This window comes from Bos mutus, chromosome 5 (genome assembly GCF_027580195.1).
Source record: "Bos mutus isolate GX-2022 chromosome 5, NWIPB_WYAK_1.1, whole genome shotgun sequence".
NCBI classification, from domain to species: Eukaryota; Metazoa; Chordata; class Mammalia; order Artiodactyla; family Bovidae; genus Bos; species Bos mutus.
In genome coordinates, this window is record NC_091621.1 from 61,567,608 (window position 1) to 61,594,344 (window position 26,737).

A 26,737-nucleotide genomic window follows, 5' to 3' on the forward strand; every position below is an offset into this window, starting at 1 on the left:
ACAGCCATTTGGAAGGTAGATTTCAAATTAATTTACTTTGACATTCAGTTATAAAGTAAAAAATGCTTCAAAATGATGTAAGTCATTATAGCAGTGACAGCTAGATAAGGTTCAGGGTTGTTCTGAGGTCTGGCTGCTTTATTTATTTTGTATTTCTGACAGCAAGAGAATTATTTTCCCCCAATTAGTTTTCATAAGTTATCCCTTAAACTCATTTTAATATTTATTTTTATATCATAAATCTCTCCTGAATGATTTAATTAGGTAAGTGCTTTAATTCTTAACCTCCTTTAGGAACTTTCCTTCTAGATTTCAATTGATAATAGTAGCTGCATATTCTACTGCATCTGGGCTAAGGTCAGGCTAGCAAGGCACCTCCAACGAAACTGAATGACGGTCTCACTGTCAGTGCCGACCTTGCACTTCCATGACCCTGAGAGTGAGTGCTTCCTTAAACAGAGCCCCCTTGACACCTCACCTACCTCATCCTAGTCCCAGCCCTGGATCAGAATATATTGCATCATAATTTAAAATCATTAGGGTCTTTTACAGTATGAGTATGTAGTTTTAGCCTACTTAACAGATGTAGAATCTAGAGAAGCTTGGGAAATGACCTAGTTACTGAGAAGTGGCGCTGCTAGAACTCAAACCTCTTGATTCTGATTTAGTAAATTTCTAGATAACTAAAATTTTAGAAATCATTTTCTGGGCTCAAATGGTATTTGCCATACACACACAAAAAATCATTTACTGGTTTGCATTCTCCAGTTCATTTATCAGGGTTTGCAGCATTGACACCAAGGGCAGTAAGTAAATGATTTTCAGTGGCTCTCAGAAAGCCACAGCCAAATGATATGATGCTTGTCCTTTATGCTTTTCCAGGCCACTTTTTGCAGTCTTTATCCCTGGACTCAAGGCACCAGTGTCCTATATCCTTTGCTTCTCAAAGCATCCCAACTCTAGCTATTCTCTAAGATGTGCTCTTTGTTGAAATGCTCATGCTCTAAAGCACCCTTTTTATGACTTACCCAGATGAAAGTTCCATCCTTGAAACTGGTGATAAAAAGAAACAAATCTAAATAATTGACTTACTACCCATAGGTGTGCTTATAAAATAAACTTGTTGAAAACCTCAACTAATGCCTAAGTGGTTGGGTCGTATAGGAGTCATTTTATGAGTTACTTTTCAAGACTCTAGAGCAGGCAGTGCTCCTCACAAGTAAAACTGCAGAGCACAAGTGAACAACCAACTTACAACTTCGGGAAGTTTGCCAACCATACTTTAGAAAATTGTCCTGGATATATACTCATTTTGTATATAAATTGTCCTGGATATACACTCATTTTGCATGCAAAGATACAGATTAAGTCATAGCTCCTTGAATCCTACTCCAAAATATGGTGATAGACCGGCAGATACAGACTTTAAATAACCTGTGAAAGAGATTATGTGAAGTGAAGTGAAATCACTCAGTTGTGTCCAACTCTGTGACCCCATGGACTGTACAGTCCATGAAATTCTCCAGGCCAGAATCTGGAGTGAGTAGCCATTCCCAGAAGATCCAGAGGATCTTCCCCAACCAAGGGATTGAACCCAGGTCTCCCACATTGCAGGTGGATTCTTTACTAACCAAGCCACAAGGAAAGAGATTATACGTGTCTGCATTTCAGTATGAAATAATACTGGTCAAATTTCTTACAGAAGGAGGGCAATCTTCATTTCTTGGATTCACAAACAAGGTGGAATCTATAGACATCATTGTAAAACAGTCTGGCTTAAATGAATTTCCTCTCAAGTAACCATCATTGAAGCTTGTGATGAAGAGACAGTACAGCCGTTCAGGCAAAGCAGTGTCATCACTGAGTGTAAAGGGAATGTGACAGATAAGTGTAAAAACACTTTTTGAGCATAGTACACTCCTCAAAAAGGCAGTGAAAGCAGTTTCTGCCAAGTGATTTAATAATCATATATTCATATGCAACTTTCTGTTTATAATGAGCACCATTTTTAGAAGCTGGGGCTAGAGGGAGGGGCTTTTAATGACATGGATGGCTGCTGTATTCCAAGTATATATTACAGTTGTGCAGTTTTATCTTTTAAGAAAAAAGTTCATTTATACTCAGAATTCCAAAGTGGTAGGAAAATGAGAATTCTATATGTATAAATGATACTTATCCCTTGAGATCTTTATGCCTATATGATTTACTTATAATAATGAATATTTACTGTTTCATTGCTCAACCATGAGTAATTCTCTTATACAGGAGATTTACCATATGTTGAATTATACTCATTGGTTTAGTTTATATGCAGTTATTTTTTAAAATATTAAATTCCATCATCTATAATAGAAGCTAAGTTAACATGGCACTGTATCGGTAGAAAAGGCCAGAGAAAATTATGGTAATGACATATTGGGGTGTCAGTTTTGCTACCTCCAGTTCTTTAAAATGAGACCCCTTCCAAAATAAGTAACAAGTAATACATAGGATGTAAATGCCACTGTAACTATAGAATTGCTGTACTTAGACAACGTTGAAATGTTCATAATGATATCCCAGTTAAATGGTGGAATTTGATGGGAAGTGGTTCCCAGTGATCTGTGTGTTACTAAATGGACTTTGGTTTAGAAATTGTATGTAACTCGGTATATAAAAGAAATATCATGGGTTGTTTTTATTAAAAGAAAAATGAGACTTCATAATAGAATAGTGCCTGCTAGAGGGAAACTTTCCGTTTCTCTATAATGGTGTAGGATACTGCTGAAAAACCAGATAACCCAAGTTTTGTGACTTCTAACAATATTTACTGAAAAAAAATAACTTTTATTACATCCAAAATAGCATTTCTTTTTTTTTTTTAATAATATAGGAAAACAACATATTTACTGAACTATGAAAGGAAGAGGTCATTTGGGAAAAACTGATATCGATTTCCAGACAGGTTATGATAGTACTTTCAGCTTTGTATTGACAATCAATTTTTTCTTTCCAAGGACATTGAAGAATCAAAACTCTGTGAAGGAAATATTGGCAATAACATGACAAAACACATGTGTCTTTGTTTACTGAAGAAAAAATATTCTTCTACAGATCAAATTTATTCGGTTCTCCATGATTACAAAAAGATGGATCCAATAGCCTCATACCTTTGAAATGCAAATTTTGATTAAGCCTTTTTCCTAATTAATAATTACAGAAGTATCATTTTAAACCTATCCCACGTGAGCTTCACAGCATGCCTCTTTCTATTTAATCTTTTGAAGTAGAAGCAAAAGGGAGCTGTGAGAAGCCAGCAATGCTGTCTCTTGCACATGCTGTAGAAGCAAGAGCATGGTGCGTTACTGTGGTTCCGTTAACTCACAATGGCGCTGCCTTTCTTCTTTACCACTGCTTCCTCCCGTGGATCCCACTGCTTCCCTCTGGGCCTCCTCACCAGCCTTCAGGAAACGTCTGGGTGACCCATGAAGAAATGGAAAATCTTGCGGCTCCAGCAAAAACGGTTAGTCTTTACAGCTTTGTTGAACATGCAAAACCATTATTTTGCTGCTATTTGGATGGAAAAGCTATTTGGTTTATACCATAGGATCAGAGTAATGGGTATGTTTACACAGTGATATGCAATGATTATGGTCTAATTTCACTGCACTTAGACATTTTTAAATAAAGCCGTACTAGATTGTCATAATGTGGTTAATATAAGAGTTTGTAACATGCAAACAAGTAATCAAGAATTCAATAATATTTATCTATTTCACAACACTGGAAATGTTTTATAGCAAATATCACTTAAAACTTAGCATATTCCCAGGTAATGCATGTTATGAAACCCAATTAAATTTGTAATAGAATGTATAGATTGAATATCCTTTTTTTTTTTTTGTAAATCTATGATTTATTTTTTTTTTTTTTTTAAAATTTTATTTTATTTTTAAACTTTACATAATTGTATTAGTTTTGCCAAATATCAAAATGAATCCGCCACAGGTATACATGTGTTCCCCATCCTGAACCTCCTCCCTCCTCCCTCCCCATACCATCCCTCTGGGTCGTCCCAGTGCACTAGCCCCAAGCATCCAGTATCGTGCATCGAACCTGGACTGGCATCTCGTTTCTTACATGATATTTTACATGTTTCAATGTCATTCTCCCAAATCTTCCCACCCTCTCCCTCTCCCACAGAGTCCATAAGACTGTTCTATACATCAGTGTCTCTTTTGCTGTCTCTGAATATCCTTTTTAAATGCAATCATTTAGCTTCTTGTACTTTCCCAATCTCAGATACAGAGCTTCACCCCCCATCATCCCCATGAAAAGTGTTCAGTTTTTAAAATTATTAAAAGTACATGCTTAAAGAAATTCATGGTGACTCATAATTGTCAGCTTTTAAAAATACAATATTATGTATAGTCATTTCTCATTTAAAGTTGCAAAGTTGGGCATGCCATGCATTTTATTATGAGCAACTTATTTTTAATTTAATGTCCTTTTCATTTTATTCATTTGAATTTATTTAGCCTATGATGAATAAAAATGCCAATGTTGTTTACTAATTACATTTTTACTTTAGCTTGTGGTACTTGGTCTTTTCTTATTGAGTTTTGTTTGTTGCTGCTTGTTGTTGAGACCCATTTCATTACCACAAAGCTTAGTTGGAAGGATGCAGTTCCTTTGTCCACTCCATTAATTTACTTTGCACCGGATTTCTCCATCATATGTATATATACGCATTTGTGCATTGTATATTTGTATGTATATAATCAAAATTTTTTATTATAACTTATTATGAAAAATCCCACAGTTTTAAGAATCAAAAAGGTTCAGAATGACCAGATCAAATGTATCATGAAAATTCCATATGTCACATGTGTGTATTTAATTAGCCTAAATTAGAAATTACATAGGTGCCCTCGTAGTCACCCTTGAACTCCTCAGTTGATTGCTGTGATCTCAATAAGGATTGTGTATTTATTTGCCTGTGTCCTAATTAACACTTTATTAGCAAAACAATTTTACTTCTACTAGAAAAAAAATTACTGTATCAATTTTGAGATTAATTTATATTTATCTGCTTTATTAATCATTTCCTGCTGCTAACACAGAAAGAATCTGAGGAAGGAAGCTGGGCCCAGGTAGGAAATTCATATGCTTTAAAACAGTATCATTTAGTAGGCTATGAATATATAAAGTAAGAAAACTGTATGTCATAATATTATAAATCTTCACTTAGCTTAAGATTAGCTTAATCGTGTATTCAACTTTATTATGTTTAATACTATGTAAGTCTTTTTAATCACCATATTTTGCAATCAAGAAGCTGATTGTCATTTTACACCTGGCCTCTTTTGAAAGGAAAATTTCCTTTCTCCCTTAAAAGAACTACAAATTAAACTTCTTGGAAATCGCCCTCTGAATATATTTAATCAGGAATCATTTATGTTGGATGTAAGGGGAAGAGGAGAGATTTCAAAAAAATTGTTTGGAATCACCTATTCTTTAGGTGGCACTGGTAGTAAAGAATCCTCCTGCCAATGCAGGAGACGCAAGAGACATGGGTTCAATCCCTGGGTCAGGAAGATCCCTTCGAGGAGGAAATGGCAACCCACCCCAGTATTCTTGAGAAACCCCATGGAAGAGGAGCCTGGAAGGCTATGGTCCATGGGGTCACACAAAGTAGGACATAACTGAATGACTGAGCACACACAAGCTGTATAGTATAATGAAAAGTGTGTGAGAAATGGAGTTGGAGGGGCATGGGTTAGCTTTGCAACTGCACATCAGAAGTCACTCCCATTTATTGAGATGGCGTTATGAGCCAAACATCTGTAATGTGAACATACATATATGTTTGTAGAGAAGTTATTCCTTTTTCAACATTTCCGCACTATACTACTAAAGTAAAAGAATTAATGTGTTTTAGGTAATGTGATTCAAACTTTGACTGTATGAAAAATTTCGGTAGTTATTACTAGGACCTTGCTGCTGTTGCTGTTTAGTTGCTCAGTCATGTCCAACATTTTGTACCCTCATGGACTGCAGCTGGCCAGGCTCCTCTGTTCATGGCATTTCCCAGGCAAGAATATTGGAACGGGTTGCCATTTCCTTCTCTAGGGCATCTGCCTGACCCAGGGATTGAACCCGCGTCTCCTGTGTCTCTTGCACCGCAGGCCCATTCTTTACCTCTGAGCCACCAGGGAAGCCCAGATACTACTAGGACCTACATTTAGTAAGTTAGGGTTGCATTAGGTTTTTATTTTGGTAAGCATTCCATTTTTTAGGAACACACAAAATAAGAGGAACACCTCAGTTTTAATGAGAAATACATGTTCTAACTGTGACTTTGATAAGGACCTGAATGGAAAATACTGTCAAATTAATAGAGAGTAATAATTCTTTTTAAAAATTGCTTTAGTGGTGATGGTTGATCTGAGTTTTAGACTTTTACAAACAGGGTTTGGTAAGATCAGTTTATATTGTTATATTAAATAATTAGATTATATTTTACCATTTTGGTCCTGCTCTGATTCTTTAAATACAAAGTCTGTATTGACTGATATCTAGAAAAGATTGCATCAGTTTTTATAGAGTACTGGTTGCATGCTTCACTAGGTAATGGCAGAGGCCACATAAAGCGTCAGCATTCTGCCCTCTAGCCTTGTGGCTCCTTTCTCTCTTCATTTACTGAGGCTTCTGTTTTCACAAGATTTGCCATTACACCACAGCAATATAATAGTAGCACTGAAAAGAGGGAAATGGTGGCATACTGGCTGACAGATAAAGATAAAATTAGTTGAATTAAATAAATCCATCTGTACAAAGTAAGGATCTTTCAGCTCAGCATTTGTTTATATCATTCATTTTAACTTTTGAATTTAAAATGTATTTTGTATAAAATGTAATTCCTTTTGAGAAAACAAAGTGAACATAATCATTCGCTGTAAGCAAGGACCCTGTAGGCAAGGACACAGACTTCCACTTTGTACAAAATACATCAAATTTAGAGGCTAACTATTATTTCTGCTCCATTTCAATATATAAAAGAATTAAATATCAATTAAAATGACAGCCCATATCCTCCAATTACCATCTCATTTTATTGGTTAAGAAACTTGACTGCTATAAAACAATTCTAGTGTCCGGTTTTTCTACAGACCCTGGCATATGGAGATATGAACCATGAGTGGATTGGAAACGAATGGCTTCCCAGCCTGGGGTTACCTCAGTACAGAAGTTATTTTATGGAATGCTTGGTAGATGCAAGAATGCTAGATCACCTAACAAAAAAAGATCTCCGCGTCCATTTAAAAATGGTGGATAGTTTCCATCGGTAGGTTTTAGGTTTTTTCTGAAATAATTTAAGTGAAAAAGTAATTAATGTATATATTACTAGAACATAAAGAGATATTTAAGAAATATAGAGTATGTGCTCTTTGAAACATCTGTGTACATCTAGTTGGCAAAAATATCTTCATGCAATTAATTGCAGGGAGTGTCTAATGTAGAGCTGGGTGCATATTACATGCCCCAAATTTACAGAATTAGACAGTACTAAATTCCATACAGTGTGGATCTTTTCTCCCCCCTGTATATTTAGGAAATTTCATGTTTGCAATTTGAATCTATGTGTTCATTGTAGAAAAATATTTATTAAGAGTAAATTCATCAGTTTCAACTATAGATATATGTAGTTATAAATTAAATAACTTAGGGATATGCTAGAAAAAAATTTTGAGAAGGAATTCTCCGCTGAAAAACATTTTTGTTTTTATATAAATCTTTCAGTGCTTTTGCTTATTCGTGCATTAATTTTCAGGGAAAAAACCACTGAGTAGGACATGAGACAGTGGGAGGAAAACAGAGCAGTAAATTGCTGTGATTAAAAATATGAAAATTCTTTTTTCAAGTTGTTTATTATCCAGGGGGTAGAAAAACACTTCTTATAATACCATGTCATAGATGTTATGTTATAGCCTGATCTCCTTGTAAGTTATCTGCAAAACTGTCAGTTGTATTATGATCATTTTATGTATAGTTAATTATAGTAAATTAATAAATATAAATCTAGACAATTTGGCAAACTATTTGCTCACATCCTGTCCAACATTTAATTAATGACTGAAATTAAAATGGTATAAAAATCATTTATGTTAATGACATACAGTTAGGAGAAAGAGATAATAATTGAGATTCTTCAGTCAAATTTATCAAAATCTTTTGAATCTTAACAGTTGTTGACACTATTGGATTAAATTTAGTAGAAACAAATATAATACCATTTTTAAAAACCATTAAAATGCCGGATTGGGAATTCATTATTTAAAAGCAGTTCAAGTGAAAAATATGTTATTTATAGTTGACTTCTGTGACACCTGTCAAGCCATTAACCAGCACTGAGACTGTGTTTATTGGCAGGCACAATAAGAGTCCTACAACGTGGTGAGATGACGATAAGAAACTGTGTTCATTGATGGATATTAAACTGTGATAGAGTGGTAGAAGTCTAGGGGGAAAGAAGGAATTAAATTTAGCTTGGATAGGGAAGAGTTCAGATAAATTTACTTATGTTTTAACATATGTGATAGAAGAATAATATTTGCTGTCTTGAACATACACTTTCCTATTTCAAACAGGTGTAGATTATAGAGTGAGTGATTTATGTCCAATAGAAAAAACCTTTGTATCACTATTGCTGAATAGCGTACATTGTGAGGTAGTGAGTTCTCTGTCATTGAATGTTTAGGCCCTCAAATTTTGTGTAGTTGCAATAGGCTTTTGAATACTAGAATTTTTGATGACACACTTATGCCTGTTTTGTATTCTTCAGTAGATCGAATTTAGTTATTATTATTATAATAGATATGGTTAATCCAGTGATCAGGTTTTTAAAAAAAAAAATAAACATTGTTAATTAGCCATAGCCCAATCAAAAATGTTTGGGGTGTTAAAAAATATTTCAAAGAAATCAAAATTCCTCAAATGGCAGAGTTCTTGTTTGTCCTGAGCTCTGACTTAAAGCAGGTAGGACTTGACTGCATATGACAGCCCACTGTCTTTATAGCTCAGTTTGCCACCTGTCAGACATTGTTATAACAATATATATATCCCCTTTACAGCACAATTTTACATTACATATAAAAGTTTGGCAGAAATTAGGCAAAGAGCCACTGGTTTAATCTCAAGCTGGCTAATGTCTATGATGGTTTTCACATCAGTATTATCTGGCATCCACTGAATTAGTTTAATTGGGCTAACATAACCAAATACCACAGATGGGTGGCTTAAACAACAGAAATTTACTTTCTTAAAGTTCTGGAATCTATAAAACAAAGTGTCAGCATTGCAGGTTTCTTCAGCTTGACTTGCAGATAGCTGCTTTCTCAGTGTGCGCACACATGGTCTTCCCCGTGCCAGAATACTTCCCAGTTTTCTCCATGTTCCACATTTTCTCTTCTGTAAGGACACTGGACATACTGGATCAAGGCCTACCCTGATGTCCTTATTTTATCTTAATTACCTCTCTTAAGATCCGATCTCTAATTACAGTCACATTCTGAAGTAGGGTGTGTTAGGGCTTCAACACAACAATTTAGGGGAATACAATTCATCCAATAGTAGCAATTAATGTAGAATTTTTTTTTTTCATTTTCCTCTGATTCTGAACTATTTGAACTCAGCATTGTTTTACGAAAAATGCAGGGCTTAGAAGTGCATCCAGCACGTAAGAGTAGCCTGGCCAGCGTGTTGTGTCTAAGTGAAGTGAGGTGAAAGTCACTAAGTCATGTCCAACTGTTTGTGACCCCATGGACTAAGCCCACCAGGCTCCGCTGTCCATGGGATTTCCCAGGCAAGAATTCTAGAGTGGGTTGCCGTTTCCTTTTCCAGTGTATGTCTTTGTCTGTAATTCTAAACATTTAAGAAATCACTAATAATCAGTGTTCTTCATTCCTGAGGCCTAGAGATTCTTTCTACCTATTATACTCTTTCATAACCTTTATATATAGTATCACTAATTCTTCTTTCTTCTCTTCAAAGATCCCTGGGTTTTGGATTTTCTTTTCATGCTTTTCATTGTCTTTATCGTGAGCATTATTTTGACAGCACTGATTCCTCATTTCCCTGTTACCTAGAATTACCTATTTCTCCCAACTCCTCTTTTGCTATCAGATTCATTCTTTCTTAAATCAAAACCTTTCATGCTTTTCTCCTTTGAAAATCGTCCAGTAATTTTCTGTCATCTTGATATGTCCCACATTATTGTGAATGCACACTTTTCTTAATGTAACCCCATTCTCCATGTGAAGTCACATTCCTCCTTATTTCCTGACATGGATTCTCAACTCTGGACAGTGGGTCTCAGTACCACCACATATTTAACATTTCATCAGCAATCCTATGTCATGGTGCCCCATAATCTTTCTCTGCTTGATCTTTAAGGATCAGTTTTTCGTTCATCCACAATATCTTTTCCATAGGGAGTTCCGTTGTTTATTGACTTTTTCCTTTCACATACTTCTCTGTCACTTAGAGTTGGTGGCTATTTATTTTATTTGCTTCTGTATGTTAATATTTTACTTACTCATATTTTTATATTATTTTTCTCATCATGAAAAGGAGGGTAACCATTTCCTATAAATTCCTTCTTGACTCCATAATAGTGACTCTCTTTAAGTTATTTTCAAATGAGTAAGATGTTCATTTGTCTTCAAACAATACTAAAATAGCTTAACGGAAAACAAAAATGTAGATGAACAACAAAATCCAAGATTGTTTTAAGACTATGCTTAATTTATTTCAAAAATACTTTCTTTACTCTTTAGAAACACTGAGTGCTTAAAATAACTATAGTTTTATTTCCCTATAATCCTAAATAATTTAATTACAGATATAACATTAACGTATTGTTGAAGAAGTAAGACATAGTGTTGACTATGCTTAATCATCTACCAAGTAAACTCACTGTGTTTTCTCCTTTTTTAAAAAAATAACAGAACAAGTTTACAATATGGAATTATGTGCTTAAAAAGGTTGAATTATGACAGAAAAGAACTAGAAAGAAGACGAGAAGCAAGCCAACATGAAATAAAAGGTACTATGTCTTTCTTTCATACCAAATCATAAGTCTTTCTTTGGGGGGCGGGATTTTTAGTTTTCTTTTTTATGAACATAAAGTGTTGTATGCATTACAGTTGTCATTAAATAACATAAATATTCGACTAGAAGTATCATCATTATTTCTTTTTCATAACTTTTCTGATTAAAACTCAGAAAAGGATATCATCACTATATAAGATAGATATCCCATTGGGGTCATATTCTTGATTTTCTGAATTGAGGTCTATTCCTCTGAACCTATTAATTATACATTCTGTTTATCCTACAGATGCCTCCACATAGCTATTTTTGTCAAACTTTTAATAGAACCTTCTCATTATGATTCAGAGAAACATGGTATATAATTTATTTATAGCAGTTCATCTTTGACTTGTATCATTTGATTTTATTTCAGTGCCCAGAGATTTTATTTCTGTAAGACATATAAATTATATAGGAATTTTTATATAGAAGTTAGAGAGGAATTTTTCCCCTATGAGACTAGTTCACTAATAATTTTAACTAGAAATGATTTTAGAAAGATTACTGGCTGCTGCAACTAATATTTGTATGAAAATATTTGATTTGAATTATAAGAAAAGACATTCCCTGTAACAGACTTTTTAGAAAAGTACTGTATTTAGTAATTGACCTTTAAACATTGAGATATACCTTAGTATACAGAGGAAAGAACTGTTTAAAAAGAACAACATGTTAGGTCTTATACTTGTTAGAGACCACTTTATTTTTATTATTGTTATTGTTGAAGGAAAATTTAATGATTTGATGTAAGATATAAGTTATCATGGAGAAGGCAATGGCACCCCACTCCAGTACTCTTGCCTAAAAAATCCCATGGACGGAGGAGCCTGGTAGGCTGCAGTCCATGGGGTCGCTAAGAGTCAGACACGACTAAGCGACTTCACTTTCCCTTTCCACTTTCATGCATTGGAGAAGGAAATGGCAACCCACTCCAGTGTTCTTGCCTGGAGAATCCCAGGGACGGGGGAGCCTGGTGGGCTGCCGTCTATGGGATTGCACAGAGTCGGACACGAGTGAAGCAACTTAGCAGCAGCAGCAGCATAAGTTATCTATAGGACTTTTGTGGGGGGAATCATGTCCTTTTATGTCTATTTTTAATGGAAAAAAGGCTCAAAGTTTTTGAAAAAAATTTTGAGTATAAGCTCAAAATGAACTCCGTATAAGTTATTATTTGTTTGCTATTTCCTGGGAGTTTATGTTTAGAAGCATTTCATTGAATTCAGTAAGTGTTTGTAATTAATTGTTCAAAGTTAGACGTGACTTTGTTGTTATTTTCACTGCCTTTAGGGCTTACTTTAGATATGAAAACAGTATGTATTACATGTTATCTATCTTCCCCATATTAAAGTTTAGCACTGTTTTATTCTTTAAGATGTTAGACTTCTATAGTTTTCATTTGTGATAAGCATTGTCAGAAATTACTTTTACCTTTGGCATTTCTTGGACAGTACATTAGTTATAGTAGAATGGGTCTGAATGCCTGTGAAGGTGATTGATTAAAAATATTTTTCGATAAATGGTTCATTGGAGACTAGACAGACACAATGGATTTCTTGTAACACTTCATTTGACTCACTGCTTAGGAGCAAGAAAGTGTCTTTCCATTATCAAAATTGAGTTGTTTGATTTCACTTTGTTTTGGGGACCCAGGAAATTGCAAGCTATCTTTAGACCACTGCTGTTCAGGTGAATTGAAATTTGGGGATTAATTGGCCAAGAAAGACCCCAGAAGGAAGTCTGTGTTTAACCTAACAAAAGATGCTTTAGCACACAAATAGACTTTACCATGGGACATGCCTTTCTGGTTTTCTTTTTGAAGTACTGTTTTCCAATTAGATTTTATTATGCTTGGTTTCACCACGGAATGCTTCAGATATAGATGTTTTTGGCACTACATCAAATATTATATTAGTACTTGGCAATTGTAAGCATAACTCTGAGAAAAACTGCCATGATTCACCGTGATTATACACAGGCAACTCCATGTGTGATGTAGCTCTGAGTGAGATCATAAAAATAGCCCATTTCCTATGACTGATCTGATACCATTTACAGGAATAACTCTTGACTGTGACTAGGGGGTCTCTGTTATTATCTGAAGTATTAATTAACCTTGACCTTAATAAACAGCTTTCTGAAGTGAAGAGACCATGTGCATATCAAGGATCTACAAGCATTTAATTTGTTGCTAGGAAACCGTCAACACTGATCTTTAGCCATTTATTGTTTAGGTCAAGAGGATCCTTACAAAGTTTTAAAGTCAGAGCATAAGTTTTGCTTCAAAACAGATTTATAGAATGGGATCTAATTTACAATATGAAAAAAAAAAAAAAACCTATAATGTTCTGAGGAAGAGCAGTTGGGATTAGTATCTTATTTACCTTCAGCCTGTAAATAAATTATTTTATATTATTTCATAAACAGCTACAAGTATGTTAATAGAATTTTTGATAGACATATATTTATAGAAATATGGTAACTATATATGTCATAGAGTAACAAAACATAAACCCAGCTCTAGAAAAGAACGCTTTCTATTTACAAATTTGTTTAGCATAAAGAGAACTCGACATTTTTGTTGAACTGTTGTGCCATTAGTAAAAATAATTACAGAACTGTTACTGCCAACCATACATACCTACCCAACTTTTGACATACAGTGTGGTATAATCAGTAGATAGAACTATAGTAACTGATTAGTGAAAGTGAAGTCACTCAGTCATGTCTGATTCTTTGCAACTCCATGGACTGTAGCCTATCAGGCTCCTCCCTCCATGGGATTCTCCAGGCAAGAGTACTGGAGTGGGGTGCCATTGCCTTCTCCAGGGGATCTTCCGGACCCAGGGATCGAACCCAATGTAACCAAAATATAATACCACCAACTTACATCCTGTTTTCTGAGGTCTAACACCTCAATGGAAAAAGTTAATGAACACAGAGGAACACATATACTTTAGGACTGACCCAGGGAGACCCAGTGAACATACATAATATAAAATGTCCTTAGATAGTAAAGATCATTACTGAAGTCCTTTGCTTTGCTGAAGACATGGGGAAAGAAAGAGCTAGAATTCTGAGACAATAAACATCCTACTTCCTGAAGAAATTCATTCTGCCTAGGCTGGAGCAGGATATAGTAAAGTGATTCTGAAAAGTGGGCATTTTGAGTCTTTCCTCAGATGTTTCTCATTAAACCAAATCCAAGAGACTCTTAGGGGCTTTGCTTTGAAGATTGTTTGCTTGAAGATTGTTCAAGCCACAATTGAAGTTAAGTAGAGGTATGTGAAGTAGATATGCCTTCCAGATTCATATGCAAATACTTTACCATCGCTGTGGATTGGCAGAGACAAAAAGAATACAAACTAATCTGAGGAATTTCTACTTCTGACTATAAATGGAATACATTCAATCAGATCAATCTTCAACCAAGAACAAGTAGAAAAACTAGATCAATCAATAAATAGCTGTTTGAAGGCAGCAGAAAGCAACTAAGAAACACCCAAGCCTTGAGAGGCCATGATCTTGAGAAAAAGAGAAATGTGTTGAGAGGTAAGCCTGTAGCACTGGGTGTTTTAAATTGTGAGAGTGGGTATTTATTTAGCAATATCTGCTAACATTAACTGTATGTATATAACATGACATCAATTCTATCATTGGCTACTCAATAGCTGTATATATATTCACAATATACACCAAAATACACAAATAAGAGTGTTCAAGGCAGCGCTATTCTTAACTCACAGTAGAATCCACATTTCCATCCACAGTAGAGTGGATCCATCGTGGCATAATCATACAATGGAATATTAAATAGCAATGAAAATAACCATAGCATGGGAGAACTATTGAGTGAAAGACACAGACACAAAAATACATGTTGCATGATTTCATTTATAAAATGCTAAGAAATCAGACAAATCTAACCTGTGGGGAGAATAGTCAGAATATTGGTTACCGTTGGAGTGAGGCTCGTGACTTAGAAAGGACATGAAGGCCTGGTGCTGAGGTATCACTTAACTGCTTTAATATTATACAAGAAATCCTAAATTGGTGATTAATTAATGTATTATACAATTAGTATAATGTTTTTGAAATTCATGTATAAATACTACATACACACATTAAGAAGAAAATAATATTAAGATTTTTGCAGATAATTTGGAAAATAAGCAGTTGAAGAATGTTTCTCAATGTATTCTTTATACTTTTTGTGGATAAGGTATAAATTTCACTCAGAAAGAAAAAAATATATAAGTAAGGAAAACTTATTTTTACTGTACTAGTAAACTATGGACTACATTTCCCTTTCTACAGGATTGAGAAAAACTTTTTTTTCCCCCTCATTTCCCCTAAGTTCTTAAAATATGAAACAATCTGGTACTTCTATTTTGATGTATTTCTGTCACTCATAATGAAAGAAAATGAGGAAAAAGTGATAAAACTTTTGATATGTTTTGATATTTTTGATACTTTGATGTGTTTTGGTCCAAATAAAGGTGTACCTAATATTTTTCTCTAAAGGTTTTAGTTTTAGAAAATAAAATTCAAAGTATTTGTACCTCAGTAAAATACTGCTTTTCAACCTGAAAGGAAAAAAAAAAATTATGACTTGAGAGTCATTGATTTTTGGATTAATATGTAATTGAGAAATAGTGGGTTGACAAAATAGTAGGGTAAGTATTAAACTATTCAATGTCTGTTCTATCTTATTCTGACTTATTGCTTCAGATGAAAAAAGAGTTTCTTCTAGTACATAAGTAATAATTAGGTAGTAGTTTGAAAACCACTCTGATGAAGAACCATACTAAACTCTCATCTTGCTGTCTTGACAGAAGAGCTGTATATCGACACAAATAAGAAATGTCCCCAGTTCAGTAAATTCAGTCATTCAGTCGTGTCCGATTCTTTGTGAACCGCTGGACTGCAGCACGCCAGGCTTCCCTGTCCATCACCAACTCCCGGAGTTCACTCAAACTCTTGTCCATCAAGTCAGTGATGCCATCCAACCATCTCATCCTCTGTCATCCACTTCTCCTCCTGCCTTCAATCTTTCCCAGCATCAAGGTCTTTTCTAGTGAGTCAGTTTTCACATCAGGTGGCCAAAGTATTGGAGTTTCAGCTTTAGCATCAATCCTTCCAATGAATATTCAGGACTGATTTCCTTTAGGATAGACTGGATCTCCTTGCAGTCCAAGGGACTCTCAAGAGTCTTCTCCAACACCACAATTCAAAAGCATCAATTTTTGGTGCTCAGCTTTCTTTATAGTCCAACTCTCACATCCATAGATGACTATTTGAAAAACCATAGCTTTGACTTTTTTGACCTTTGTTGGCAAAGTAATGTTTCTGCTTTTGAATATGCTGTCTAGGTCAGTCACAGTTTTTCCTCCAAGGAGCAAGGGTCTTTTAAGTTCATGGCTGCAGTCACCATCTGCAGTGATTTTGGAGCCCCCCAAAATAAAGTCTGTCACTGTTTCCATTGTTTCCCATCTATTTGCCATGAAGTGATGGGACCAGATGCCATGATCTGTTTTCTGAATGTTGAGTTTTAATCCAACTTTTTCATTCTCCTCTTTCACTTTCATCAAGAGGCTCTTTAGTTCTATTTCACTTTCTGCCATAAGGGTGGTGTCATCTGCATATCTGAGGTTATTGATATTTCTCCTGGCAATCTTGATCCCAGCTTGTGGTTCATCCAGCCTGGCATTTCTCATGATGTACTCTGCATAAAAGTTAAATAAGTAGAGTGACAATATGCAGCCTTGATGTACTTCTTTCCCCATTTGGAACCAGTCTGTTGTTCCATGTCCAGTTCTAACTGTTGCTTCCTGACCTGCATACAAATTTCTCAAGAAGAATCTCTTGAAGAATTGTCCACAGTTTGTTGTGATCCACACAATCAAAGTCTTTCGCATAGTCAATAAAGCAGAAGTAGATGTTTTTCTGGAATTCTCTTGCTTTTTCGATGATCCAGTGGATGTTGGCAATTTGATTTCTGGTTCCTCTGCCTTCTCTAAATCCAGCTTGAACATCTGGAAGTTCACAGTTCACGTGCTGTTGAAGTCTGACTTGGAGAATTTTGAGCATTACTTCGCTAGGGTATGAGATGAGTGCAATTGTGCAGTAGTTTGAGCATTCTTTGGCATTGCCTTTCTTTGGGATTAGAATGAAAATTGACCTTTCCCAGTCTTGTGGTCAATGCTCAGTTTTCCAAATTTGCTGGCATATTGAGTGCAGTACTTTCACAGACTCATCTTTTAGGATTTGAAATAGCTCAACTGGAATTCTATCACCTCCACTAGCTATGTTCATAGTGATGTTTCCTAAGGCCCACTTGACTTTGCAATCCAGGATGTTTGGCTCTAGGTGAGTGATCATACCGTTATGGTTATCTGGGTCATGAAGATCTTTTTTGTATAGTTCTGTGTATTTTTGCCACCTCTTCTTAATAATGAGTGTAGCAGTGTGTGTATGGGACCTTTGGAAGGAGGTGGCCATTATCTTCACTACCTCCATCATAGTTTGGCCTCAGGTCAAACAACAGGGAGGAAACACAGCTCCACCCATCAACAGAAAATTGGATTAAAGATTTACTGAGCATGGCCATGCCCATCAGAATAAGAGCCAGTTTCCCCCTCAGTCAGTCTCTCCCATCAGGAAGCTTCCATAAGCCTCTTATTCTTCTCCATCAGAGAGCAGAGATACTGAAAACCACAATCACAGAAAACTAACCAATCTGATCACATGGACCACAGCCTTGTCTAACTCAATGAAACTATGAGCCATGCCGTGTAGGGCCACCCAAGACAGATGGGTCATGGTGGAGAGTTCTGACAAAACGTGGTCCACTGGAGAAGGGAATGGAAACCACTTCAGTATTCTTGCCTTGAGAACCCCATGAACAGCATGAAAAGACAAAAAGATAGGACACTGAAAGATGAACTCTCCAGGTCGGTAGGTGCCCAGTATGCTACTGGAGATCAGTGGAGAAATAAATCCAGAAAGAATGAAGAGACAGAGCCCAAGCAAAAACAACACCCAGTTGTGGATGTAACTGCTATTGCCTAGGAACTTGGAATGTTATGTCCATTAATCAAGGTAAATTGGAAGTTGTCAAACAGGAGATGGCGAGAGTGAACATCGACATTTTAGGAATCAGTGAACTAAAATGGCAATGGCACCCCACTCCAGTACTTTTGCCTGGAAAATCCCATGGACGGAGGGGCCTGGTAGGCTGCAGTCCATGGGGTCGCTAAGAGTTGGACACGACTGAGCGACTTCCCTTTCACTTTTCACTTTCATGCCTTGGAGAAGGAAATGGCAACCCACTCCAGTGTTCTTGCCTGGAGAATCCCAGGGACAGGGGAGCCTGGTGGGCTTTTGTCTATGGGGTCGCACAGAGTCGGACACGACTGAAGTGACTTAGCAGCAGCAGTAGCAGCAGCAGAACTAAAATGGACTGGAATGGGCGAATTTAACTCAGATGATCAAGAAATGTCTCCATCTGGTGGTAAAAGCACTGAACTTCATACAGACCCCTAGAGAATGAAAACAAGAAATGCTTTGAGACATTATGTTCCATGTGATGGAAATGCTCTCATTTCAGTGATAATAAGCACTCTTAAAATGACAGAATTTTTCTAGGCTAAAAGTATAGTTATTCAGACAGTAAATATGTGTAACACAAGGGTGCCAGGTGCCTTAGGAAGTAGATAAAGAAGTCAGCATAAATGATGATCTGGCCAGACACTCTTGGCTTATTTTAGTTAGCAGTTTTTTATTTATTATGCAAAATACCGAAGCCTAAAATATTGCACCTCTTTTCCTAGATGTGTTGGTGTGGAGCAATGATCGTGTTATTCGCTGGATACAAGCAATTGGACTTCGAGAATATGCAAATAATATTCTTGAAAGTGGTGTGCATGGCTCACTGATAGCCCTGGATGAGAACTTTGACTACAGCAGCTTAGCTTTATTACTACAGATTCCAACACAGAACACCCAGGCAAGCCCCTCTGTGCTGCAGTTGTGCTGTGTCCTAGCTTATATAAGTGAGAGTGAATGTCACTCCACCATATCCAGCTCTTTCCGACCCCATGGACTGTACAGTCCATGGAACTCTCCAGGCCAGAATACTGGAGTGGGTAGCTGTTCCCTTCTCCAGGGGATCTTCCCAACCCAGGGATCTAACCCAAGTCTCCGACATTGCAGGTGGATTCTTAACCAGCTGAGCCACCACAGAAGCTGTACATAAGGACAAAGTAAACTTTTCGGGAAAAAAAAAAAAAGTTGTGTATTCATGATTCTTAATGGGCATTAGCTCAACCTTTGAAATATGTCACTGGGGCTTTAATTTTAAGCTACTGGATTTCTAGCCAAAACAAAATCATAAAATGAAGCAGCACAGGATTTAGAAGTTATGTGGTCCACCCTCCCACCTGAATGCCAGATTCCCCCAAGTAATGTCCCTGACAGATGGCCTTTAGTCTCTGCCTCTCTGTGGGCCAGTCATTTCTATTCACATGTCTGAATTAGACAGACAAGCAGCTTTGCTTTTTGCCATTGATTCCCAAGCCTGGGTAATTATTTGAATCACGGGAGCTCCTTAAAAATTTAAAAGAAAATTTGCAATCTACATCACAGGCCTAAGAAATCAGATATCAAGAGAGAGGACACAGAAATCCTAATTATCTAGTTTCCCTGAATGATGATCCTTGGTCAGATTTGAGAACTGTCTGCATAGATTTGATAAAAGTATGGCAGTCTAACTTTACTTTCCAATTCATTTTTACATATTTCAAAGTTTACATCAAGGACTCAATTAGAAAAAGTAATAAGTGAGGTCAAACCCCTTTACCTCAGATATTTAGGCGAGGCTATATGTCCGCTGTCCACACTAAAGAAAATTGTCCTTCCTTGTGTTTATAGTTAAAATTTACAATGGCTTATATATGGAGGACAAAAAAATAAGACCCTTATAAATAAAACAGGGTATTAGGATATTTTCGGAGGTAAATATAATCGCTATCATTTTTTTCAAATAAACTGTGACTTCCGTGATGGTAACTGTAATTGGATGTCAACAGGCAAGGCAGATTCTCGAAAGGGAGTACAATAACCTCCTGGCTCTGGGAACCGAACGGCGCCTGGATGAAGTAAGTCCTTGTCTGTCACTCAAAAGGGGCCTTAGTGCAAGCAAAATGGCTTTCAAGGACCACTGCTCAAGTGTTCCAGATGCTTGTATAGATGGAATCTAGAATTTCCTCCACTTAGATATTTGTTATTCATTTGATTTGGAAAAGAACTTTATGAATTCCTAAGTATTATCATATCAACAGTTAGATACAGTAAGAAATAATTCAGAATCAGCCATTTTTCATGAGTTGTTAAAGCAAAATACTGTTGAGCAACATTTTTTAAATTATAAGTAATGGTAACACTAGTCCTGGTAAATTCAGCTTTTCAGTAAGGCATGTGCTTATTTCTAAATACCAGTTTATCTTCACAGGAAACTTTAGGATATTTAAAGAAACAGAAAACTTGCTTTCAATAAATGGGAAGCTTTATTTTAGATATTGTTATTGTGTTTTCCTTAAAAACATATGTGTAACATTTTAACAGTCATAGGAATTGAAAGCTATATTGAGTATGAGAAATTCTATGCATCGTATATGCATGTTTAAATGATTTGAAAATAGTAAACAGGTAAGTAGCCTCCTGAGATGAAGGAATACCAGGGACTTTATCACACTCTGTGCACTGATGAACTGTGGATTTTAATAGTCCTTTTGAGGTTTTCAAAGATCTTTCTGGAAGAAATGGGGAGGAAAATCTGAGTATGAGGTGGAAAATACAGAGATGCATAATTATGCGTTGCAAAATGCAGGTGTTTCTAAGCTGTCAAGAAAAGCTGATTACAATAGCTTTGTGAGTGAACCCCGAAATTCTTAAAATGGCACAGTAATACCACATTCAAATGGGCAGGGAACATGATCTTGGTTTTATAAAACTCAAGCTTGTCCTTTGTGGAGGAGGTTAGAGGTAGACAAGTTCTACGGTCTGAACCTCAACTAGCTTCCTAAAATTCTTACTCCTGTGCGATTAGGATAATATTTACTATTTTTAAAAACCAATATAATATTGTAAAGTAATTAGCCTCCAATTAAAATAAATAAATTTAAATTAAAAAAATAAATGCTTGTAAATACAAAAACAAAAAAAGTTATTTAACTGACCTTAATTTTATAATTTGTTGGATAATCTTTTCAATCCTTAGTCCTTTTTAAAAAATTTATTTAAGTATAGCTAATCTACAATGTTGTGGTTTCTGGTGTACAATAAAGTGATTCAGTTCTGTATCTATTCTTTTCATATTATTTTCCATTATGGTTTATTATAGGATATATTATTATTATACAGTTTCCTGTGCTATATAGTAGGACCTTGCTGTTTATATATTTTGTACAAAATAGTTTTCATCTGCTTTTAATCTTTATTCTTAATTGTTGAAACAGAAAGATAGTCTACATAAACCCATACACACTTTTAAATACAACTATCCTTACTTAAAAGGTAGAAAAGGAATTTTAATAAAAATTGTTAAAGATCTGTCATAGTGTTAGATTCTAAAACACAGACTGACCTGAAGCAGAGGTCTAGGCTGAGGTACATGTCTCTGTGGGTTCTAGTGTTGCTTCTTGAAAATCATGGACAAGCTGAAAAGCCTAAATGGAACACAACTATCTGCCTTTAAAATATGCTGCCTCTTTTTCTTAAGAGCAGCACATGACTTTATCACTGAAACCCTCTAGTCTCTTGTTTTAGTGTTTTGTTTGTTGCTGTGCTTGATTTCGGTTTTGTTCTTTGAATGTGAACAGAAATATCTAAACAACTTAGCTAGAGCCAGAACAGACTTGTTTCTGAGAGAAGCTGATTATTCATATCCCACTGAAATAATCTCATGGGCTTCTATAGATGCCACTGAGAGCATATCCTCAATTGAGATTAGAGAGCATATCCTTTAATATCCTCTCATGGAAACCTTTTCCCGTGATGTTGTTGCTTATCGTTCTCATTAACTTTGTTACGTGTTTCTAAGAACACAGTTTTAAGCACTTAGACTAGTTTACTTGTTTTCATTACATCAAATTATAACTCTGTGCTGGCAGAGTGAGGACAAGAATTTCAGGCGTGGGTCAACCTGGAGAAGGCAGTTTCCTCCCCGTGAAGTACATGGAATCAGCATGATGCCCGGGTCCTCAGAAACACTGCCAGCTGGATTCAGGTTAACTACAACGTCTGGGCAGTCGAGGAAAATGACAACGGATGGTACAGTAGTTTTGCATTTGTGCTTACAAAGTAAAACGCTTGTTTAGCAAATGCTATCATTCTCTGATCTTGCACAGCTTTCTGAAATTGACTCTTTCCTTAAGTTGGTTTGCTTTGCTTGAAGTTTGCTTTGCTTTCATCAGACTATTCTCTTTTGTAAATTGCTAATGCATGAACTCACAGCACTTTATTCACATTTAAAAAAATAATTTAAAATTAAATCCTGAAAAGGACAATTTTGGCTAATGTCCACATCTAGGAAGAAAAACATCTGCATGATTTGTGTTTCTTTACTCTTCTATTCACCAAGTAAATAATTTGTTTAGAGTTTGGATTTGGACTAACTGTCCTTAATAAATGGAAATTAACTCCACTGTTGCCCTACATGCTTGAATATTGCAAAGTTTTATATTTCATCTTAAAAACTTGGACTCATCAGATATTTTCATCTCTGACCAAGGCAGAAGGCCTTAAATAAACAAGCACAACCATGAGAAGAGAATTAAACAAACACAAAACCAACAGTAATTTCCCAATTAGTATTTCCTTCTGTGGACATTAGACTTGTGTTGTATATTTCACAAAGGAAAACAGCCATTCTGGAGGAGAGAGACAGCCCTGAAATTGTAGTCACCAAGTTTTGTCTGTTGGGTAGGCACTGAACAAAAAAGTCCCACTCTCTTTTACTGAGAAAACCACCTATAAATCACTATTTCTTTGTAAGGTGGGAGCTATCATGGCCCTTAACATTAGTTCTAGTGTAAGCCGTGAGTTTGGTCTACATTTCTTCTAATGTGTTCCTATTATGGATACAGTATCAAAATTCATGAGGAAGTTAAGATGATCAAAATGAGTGTAGAAGCTTTTCACTGTCGGAGGGGAAGAAAATCCATCGTACTGAATTCTCCAAGAGCAATCTTTGCTTCAAAAACAGGAGCACCCAAGGGAACTGTTGCTATTAACAGACTTCATCTTAGGAGGAATACAACTTGAAAGCTCAGTTGACTCACACTGGAATACATTTTCATTAGTAGCTTGGTCTCAAGGAAAGGAATATGAGTGGCTTCTGTCTGAGAGAAAGAAGATCTATTAATATGTCCAGATCCCTTTATGCAGGGAAAGTAAACCTTTCTCATCGGAAATTTTGTACTCCATCACCTGAGTCCCTCTAAAGCCCTTTTCTCCGTTTGCAGTTGCTTCATCAAGACTGCAGAGGTTAGACAACTCCACTGTTCGTACATACTCATGTTGACAAGCCACTCAAAGGAGGCAGCACTGACTTGCTGTGAGTAGTTTTCGTTGGCTGACAAAAAACAAACCACCAAAAAAAGAAAAACGGAACCTACATAGACTAGGAAATATATACATGATACTCTTTGGTATGGCCTAGCAGTACAGAAGTGAAAATAATAACCCCTTTGAATTTCTAGAGAGTAAAAGGCCTCTTCATAATGTAACTCTTCATCTAGGATTTTCTATCACTGTCTGTCTGCTATGGTTTAAGGCCTGTCTGTTGGAGGCCTGTTACTCTCTTATTTCACATCAATGCATTGCTACCACCTTGGCTTCTACTTTTTAGGAGCATTTTATATTGATGCACATAGCATTTGATGATGAGAGTCTGGCATTTATAGAATAAGACACTATTAAGTGAGTACTTTATATAGGGGAAGCGGAAGTAGGCAAACAGTTATTCTTGTAGGTGTCCAGAGTCAAAATAGTAGTAGAGACAGGCAAATGACTTGGAGGTGATTTCATATTAAAAAAAACACAAAAATATAACTGAGAAAAACTGAACGTCTGGTATGTTGTTTTTCATCAATATGATTTATATCTGTTGAAATACATAGGAATTTTAAGTATCTCAGATATACAGCATAGGAACAAAGTGAAATAACTTTATAACAATGGTGGACAGAATAGAAAACCATGCTGTATAATCATTAAGGTATAAGGTATTTGTACTTGGAGAAATACTAGTTGATGGAACCTACTTCCAAAGTTTTATTAAAGAACAGTCTTTAGCAAAACTAAGTTTTCCTAGAGTATAAATGTCAAGGACATTTTTTTAATCTACAACTCTACTTTACTAAAATAGTCTACCATGGACAATGGATCGATATTTTGGAAAAATGTTTTTTAGGGCAATATTTAGAAACAAATGCGTGCACAGGGATGGGGAGAGGAACAGCTCATCTTGTGCTGTTTATTCATTGCCTTGAACTAAAAGCTCCACGCGGTTTACTGATGGTCTTCGGGGCCTAATATAGGAGCTGGTATGCTGCCTTATTTGGGTCACTATTTTGAAACTGCTGATGATAAAACAAAAGCTTTCAGATAAGAGTTGTAATTTCAGAATGTAAAACCCTAACATTAAAAATTTAATGACAGTATCCAATTAATAATTTGGCTAAATGAGAGGTTTTCCAAAATACCATTTTTAATAGTTTCTACACATAATATAACAATTTACCAGGAGCAGAATACATCACTAATTCACAAATGACTATTTAATATATTGAGTACTGCTTGCTTCTTAGCTCTTAACTGATGGGTAGAACTACTCTTTAACTATTTGCAGTCTGTATTTTGTGCATGGCATTCTAGTTCATACTTCCTAGCTTTTACCATTAAATGGGATAAATGTATTTATTTCCAGTAAATTAACCTGGGACGACCAATTTCTATTTTGAGGAACTATTAGCACGTTTGTCATTAACGTAATTCAGAACATATTGGGCTGGCCAGAAAGTTCATTCTGCTTTTTCCATAAGATCTTATGTATACATATGTACGTCTGCGCACACTCCGTCACGTCCAACTCTTTGTGGTCCCATAGACTGTAACCTTCCAGGCTCGTCTGTCCATGGAATTTTCCAGGCAAGGATACTGGAGCAGGCTGTCATTTTCCCCTCCTCCAGGGGAATTTTAGTGACCCAGGGATCAAGCCCACATCTCCTCTGTCTCCTGCATTGGCAGGAGTGTTCCTTATCACTAGCGCCACCCAAGAAGCCCCCATAAAACCTTATGGATGGAAAAACCTGAATGAACTTTTTGGCCAATCCAATGTTAATATTTTTCTTGTGTTGGGATAGTAATTGTGATCTTTTCCTTATTATGACTGGAAAGAATCTGTGATGACCCAGATTCTTTATGTTACTGATTATCACTGTTTTTGTCACTATTAAACAACGGTATCTTTTGAAGAGCACATAGAAGTTAGAATACAGATCTATTCCATGGAAAAAGTCAGCTCAGTGTATTAATGAGCAAGCCATACATTTTTCAAAAAGGACTGCTGACATTTTCTCTGAATACCTTTGTTTGTATTACGGCCATACTTTCCATGAAGTTGAACAAATCTTATTTTTGAAACTTGCCTGCACAAAATTAGAGAGGAGCAAATATTAATTACATACAGCTATTAGTTGGCCCCAAGATAATCCCCTACTCATTATCTCTTAGGACAAAAGTGGGCAAGATGCATGGAACTGCACCAAAAATAGCAGAGGGAGAGTTTCCAGTCTGGGGTCTTTCTGTAAACTAACGCTGTCCATTACACATTTTAGATGTCGTCTTTTCAGTCTACTCTACCTAAAGTGCACTACCATCCAAGAAGACAAGCAGTGAAAACCTTTGTGAAGACTGGATTCCAAGGAAATAACCACAAGTAATGCTTCACTGACTGAAAATGTGATTCTGGGGGGAGTCAGATATTAAGTTTGATTAGTTTACTACACTTGTAAGAAAATGCTCAAGTCATTTGAATACTAAGCATCATCCACATCATAAATTCTGTACAACAGATGCTTTTATGAAATGGAGCCACTTGTTTTTTCATGTTTTATTGTAATATACTAGGCCTTTATGTATTACTGTGTATGTATTTCTTTTTAAATGTGTAAGTCTTATGTAAATGGATATAAATATGATTTTTTTAAAAATAAAATATATGGTTCATGGAGTCCTGAGTGCAAACATTTGACAATTCCAAGTACTGTTTGTATTTTACCATTCCACCATTTTTACAGTTTTTGAATTGTAACAGTCAAATCGGTATGTTTCCTGGAAGCATGCTTCATGCTTCCACATGGTTCTCCTTCAAGTCTGTCAATCCTTAAAGCTGAAAACCTGCCTCTGATCATGTAAAAAAAGAGTGATTTAACCTGGAACTGGAGCCAAAAACAGACCTTTAAAGGCAATCAGGGATGTCCTATATCTTTAGAAATAGCACTGTGATGGCTCGATCTCCTTTTCAATACAAAACAAAGCCAAA

At 35.9% G+C, this 26,737-nt stretch overlaps 1 protein-coding gene across 7 annotated transcripts in view; it reads left to right on the forward strand.

Annotated features, from left to right (window-relative positions):
* PPFIA2 (PTPRF interacting protein alpha 2) overlaps positions 1-26,383 on the forward strand; it is a 503,973-nt gene extending 477,590 nt beyond the window's left edge. For 2 of the 7 annotated variants that reach the window (XM_070370959.1, XM_070370962.1), the window contains exons 23-30: positions 3,440-3,502; positions 5,103-5,132; positions 7,134-7,327; positions 10,989-11,086; positions 18,963-19,138; positions 20,220-20,288; positions 22,302-22,461; positions 26,031-26,383. In XM_070370959.1, the coding sequence (XP_070227060.1) occupies positions 3,440-3,502; positions 5,103-5,132; positions 7,134-7,327; positions 10,989-11,086; positions 18,963-19,138; positions 20,220-20,288; positions 22,302-22,461; positions 26,031-26,059 (819 nt within the window). In that variant the 3' untranslated portion in view covers positions 26,060-26,383. Of the gene's footprint in view, positions 1-3,439; positions 3,503-5,102; positions 5,133-7,133; positions 7,328-10,988; positions 11,087-18,962; positions 19,139-20,219; positions 20,289-22,301; positions 22,462-23,654; positions 23,714-26,030 lie in introns of those variants that run through there. The other 5 variants (XM_070370960.1, XM_070370964.1, XM_070370958.1 and 2 more) reach the window with 4 other exon arrangements.
* Positions 26,384-26,737: the final 354 nt, after the last annotated feature.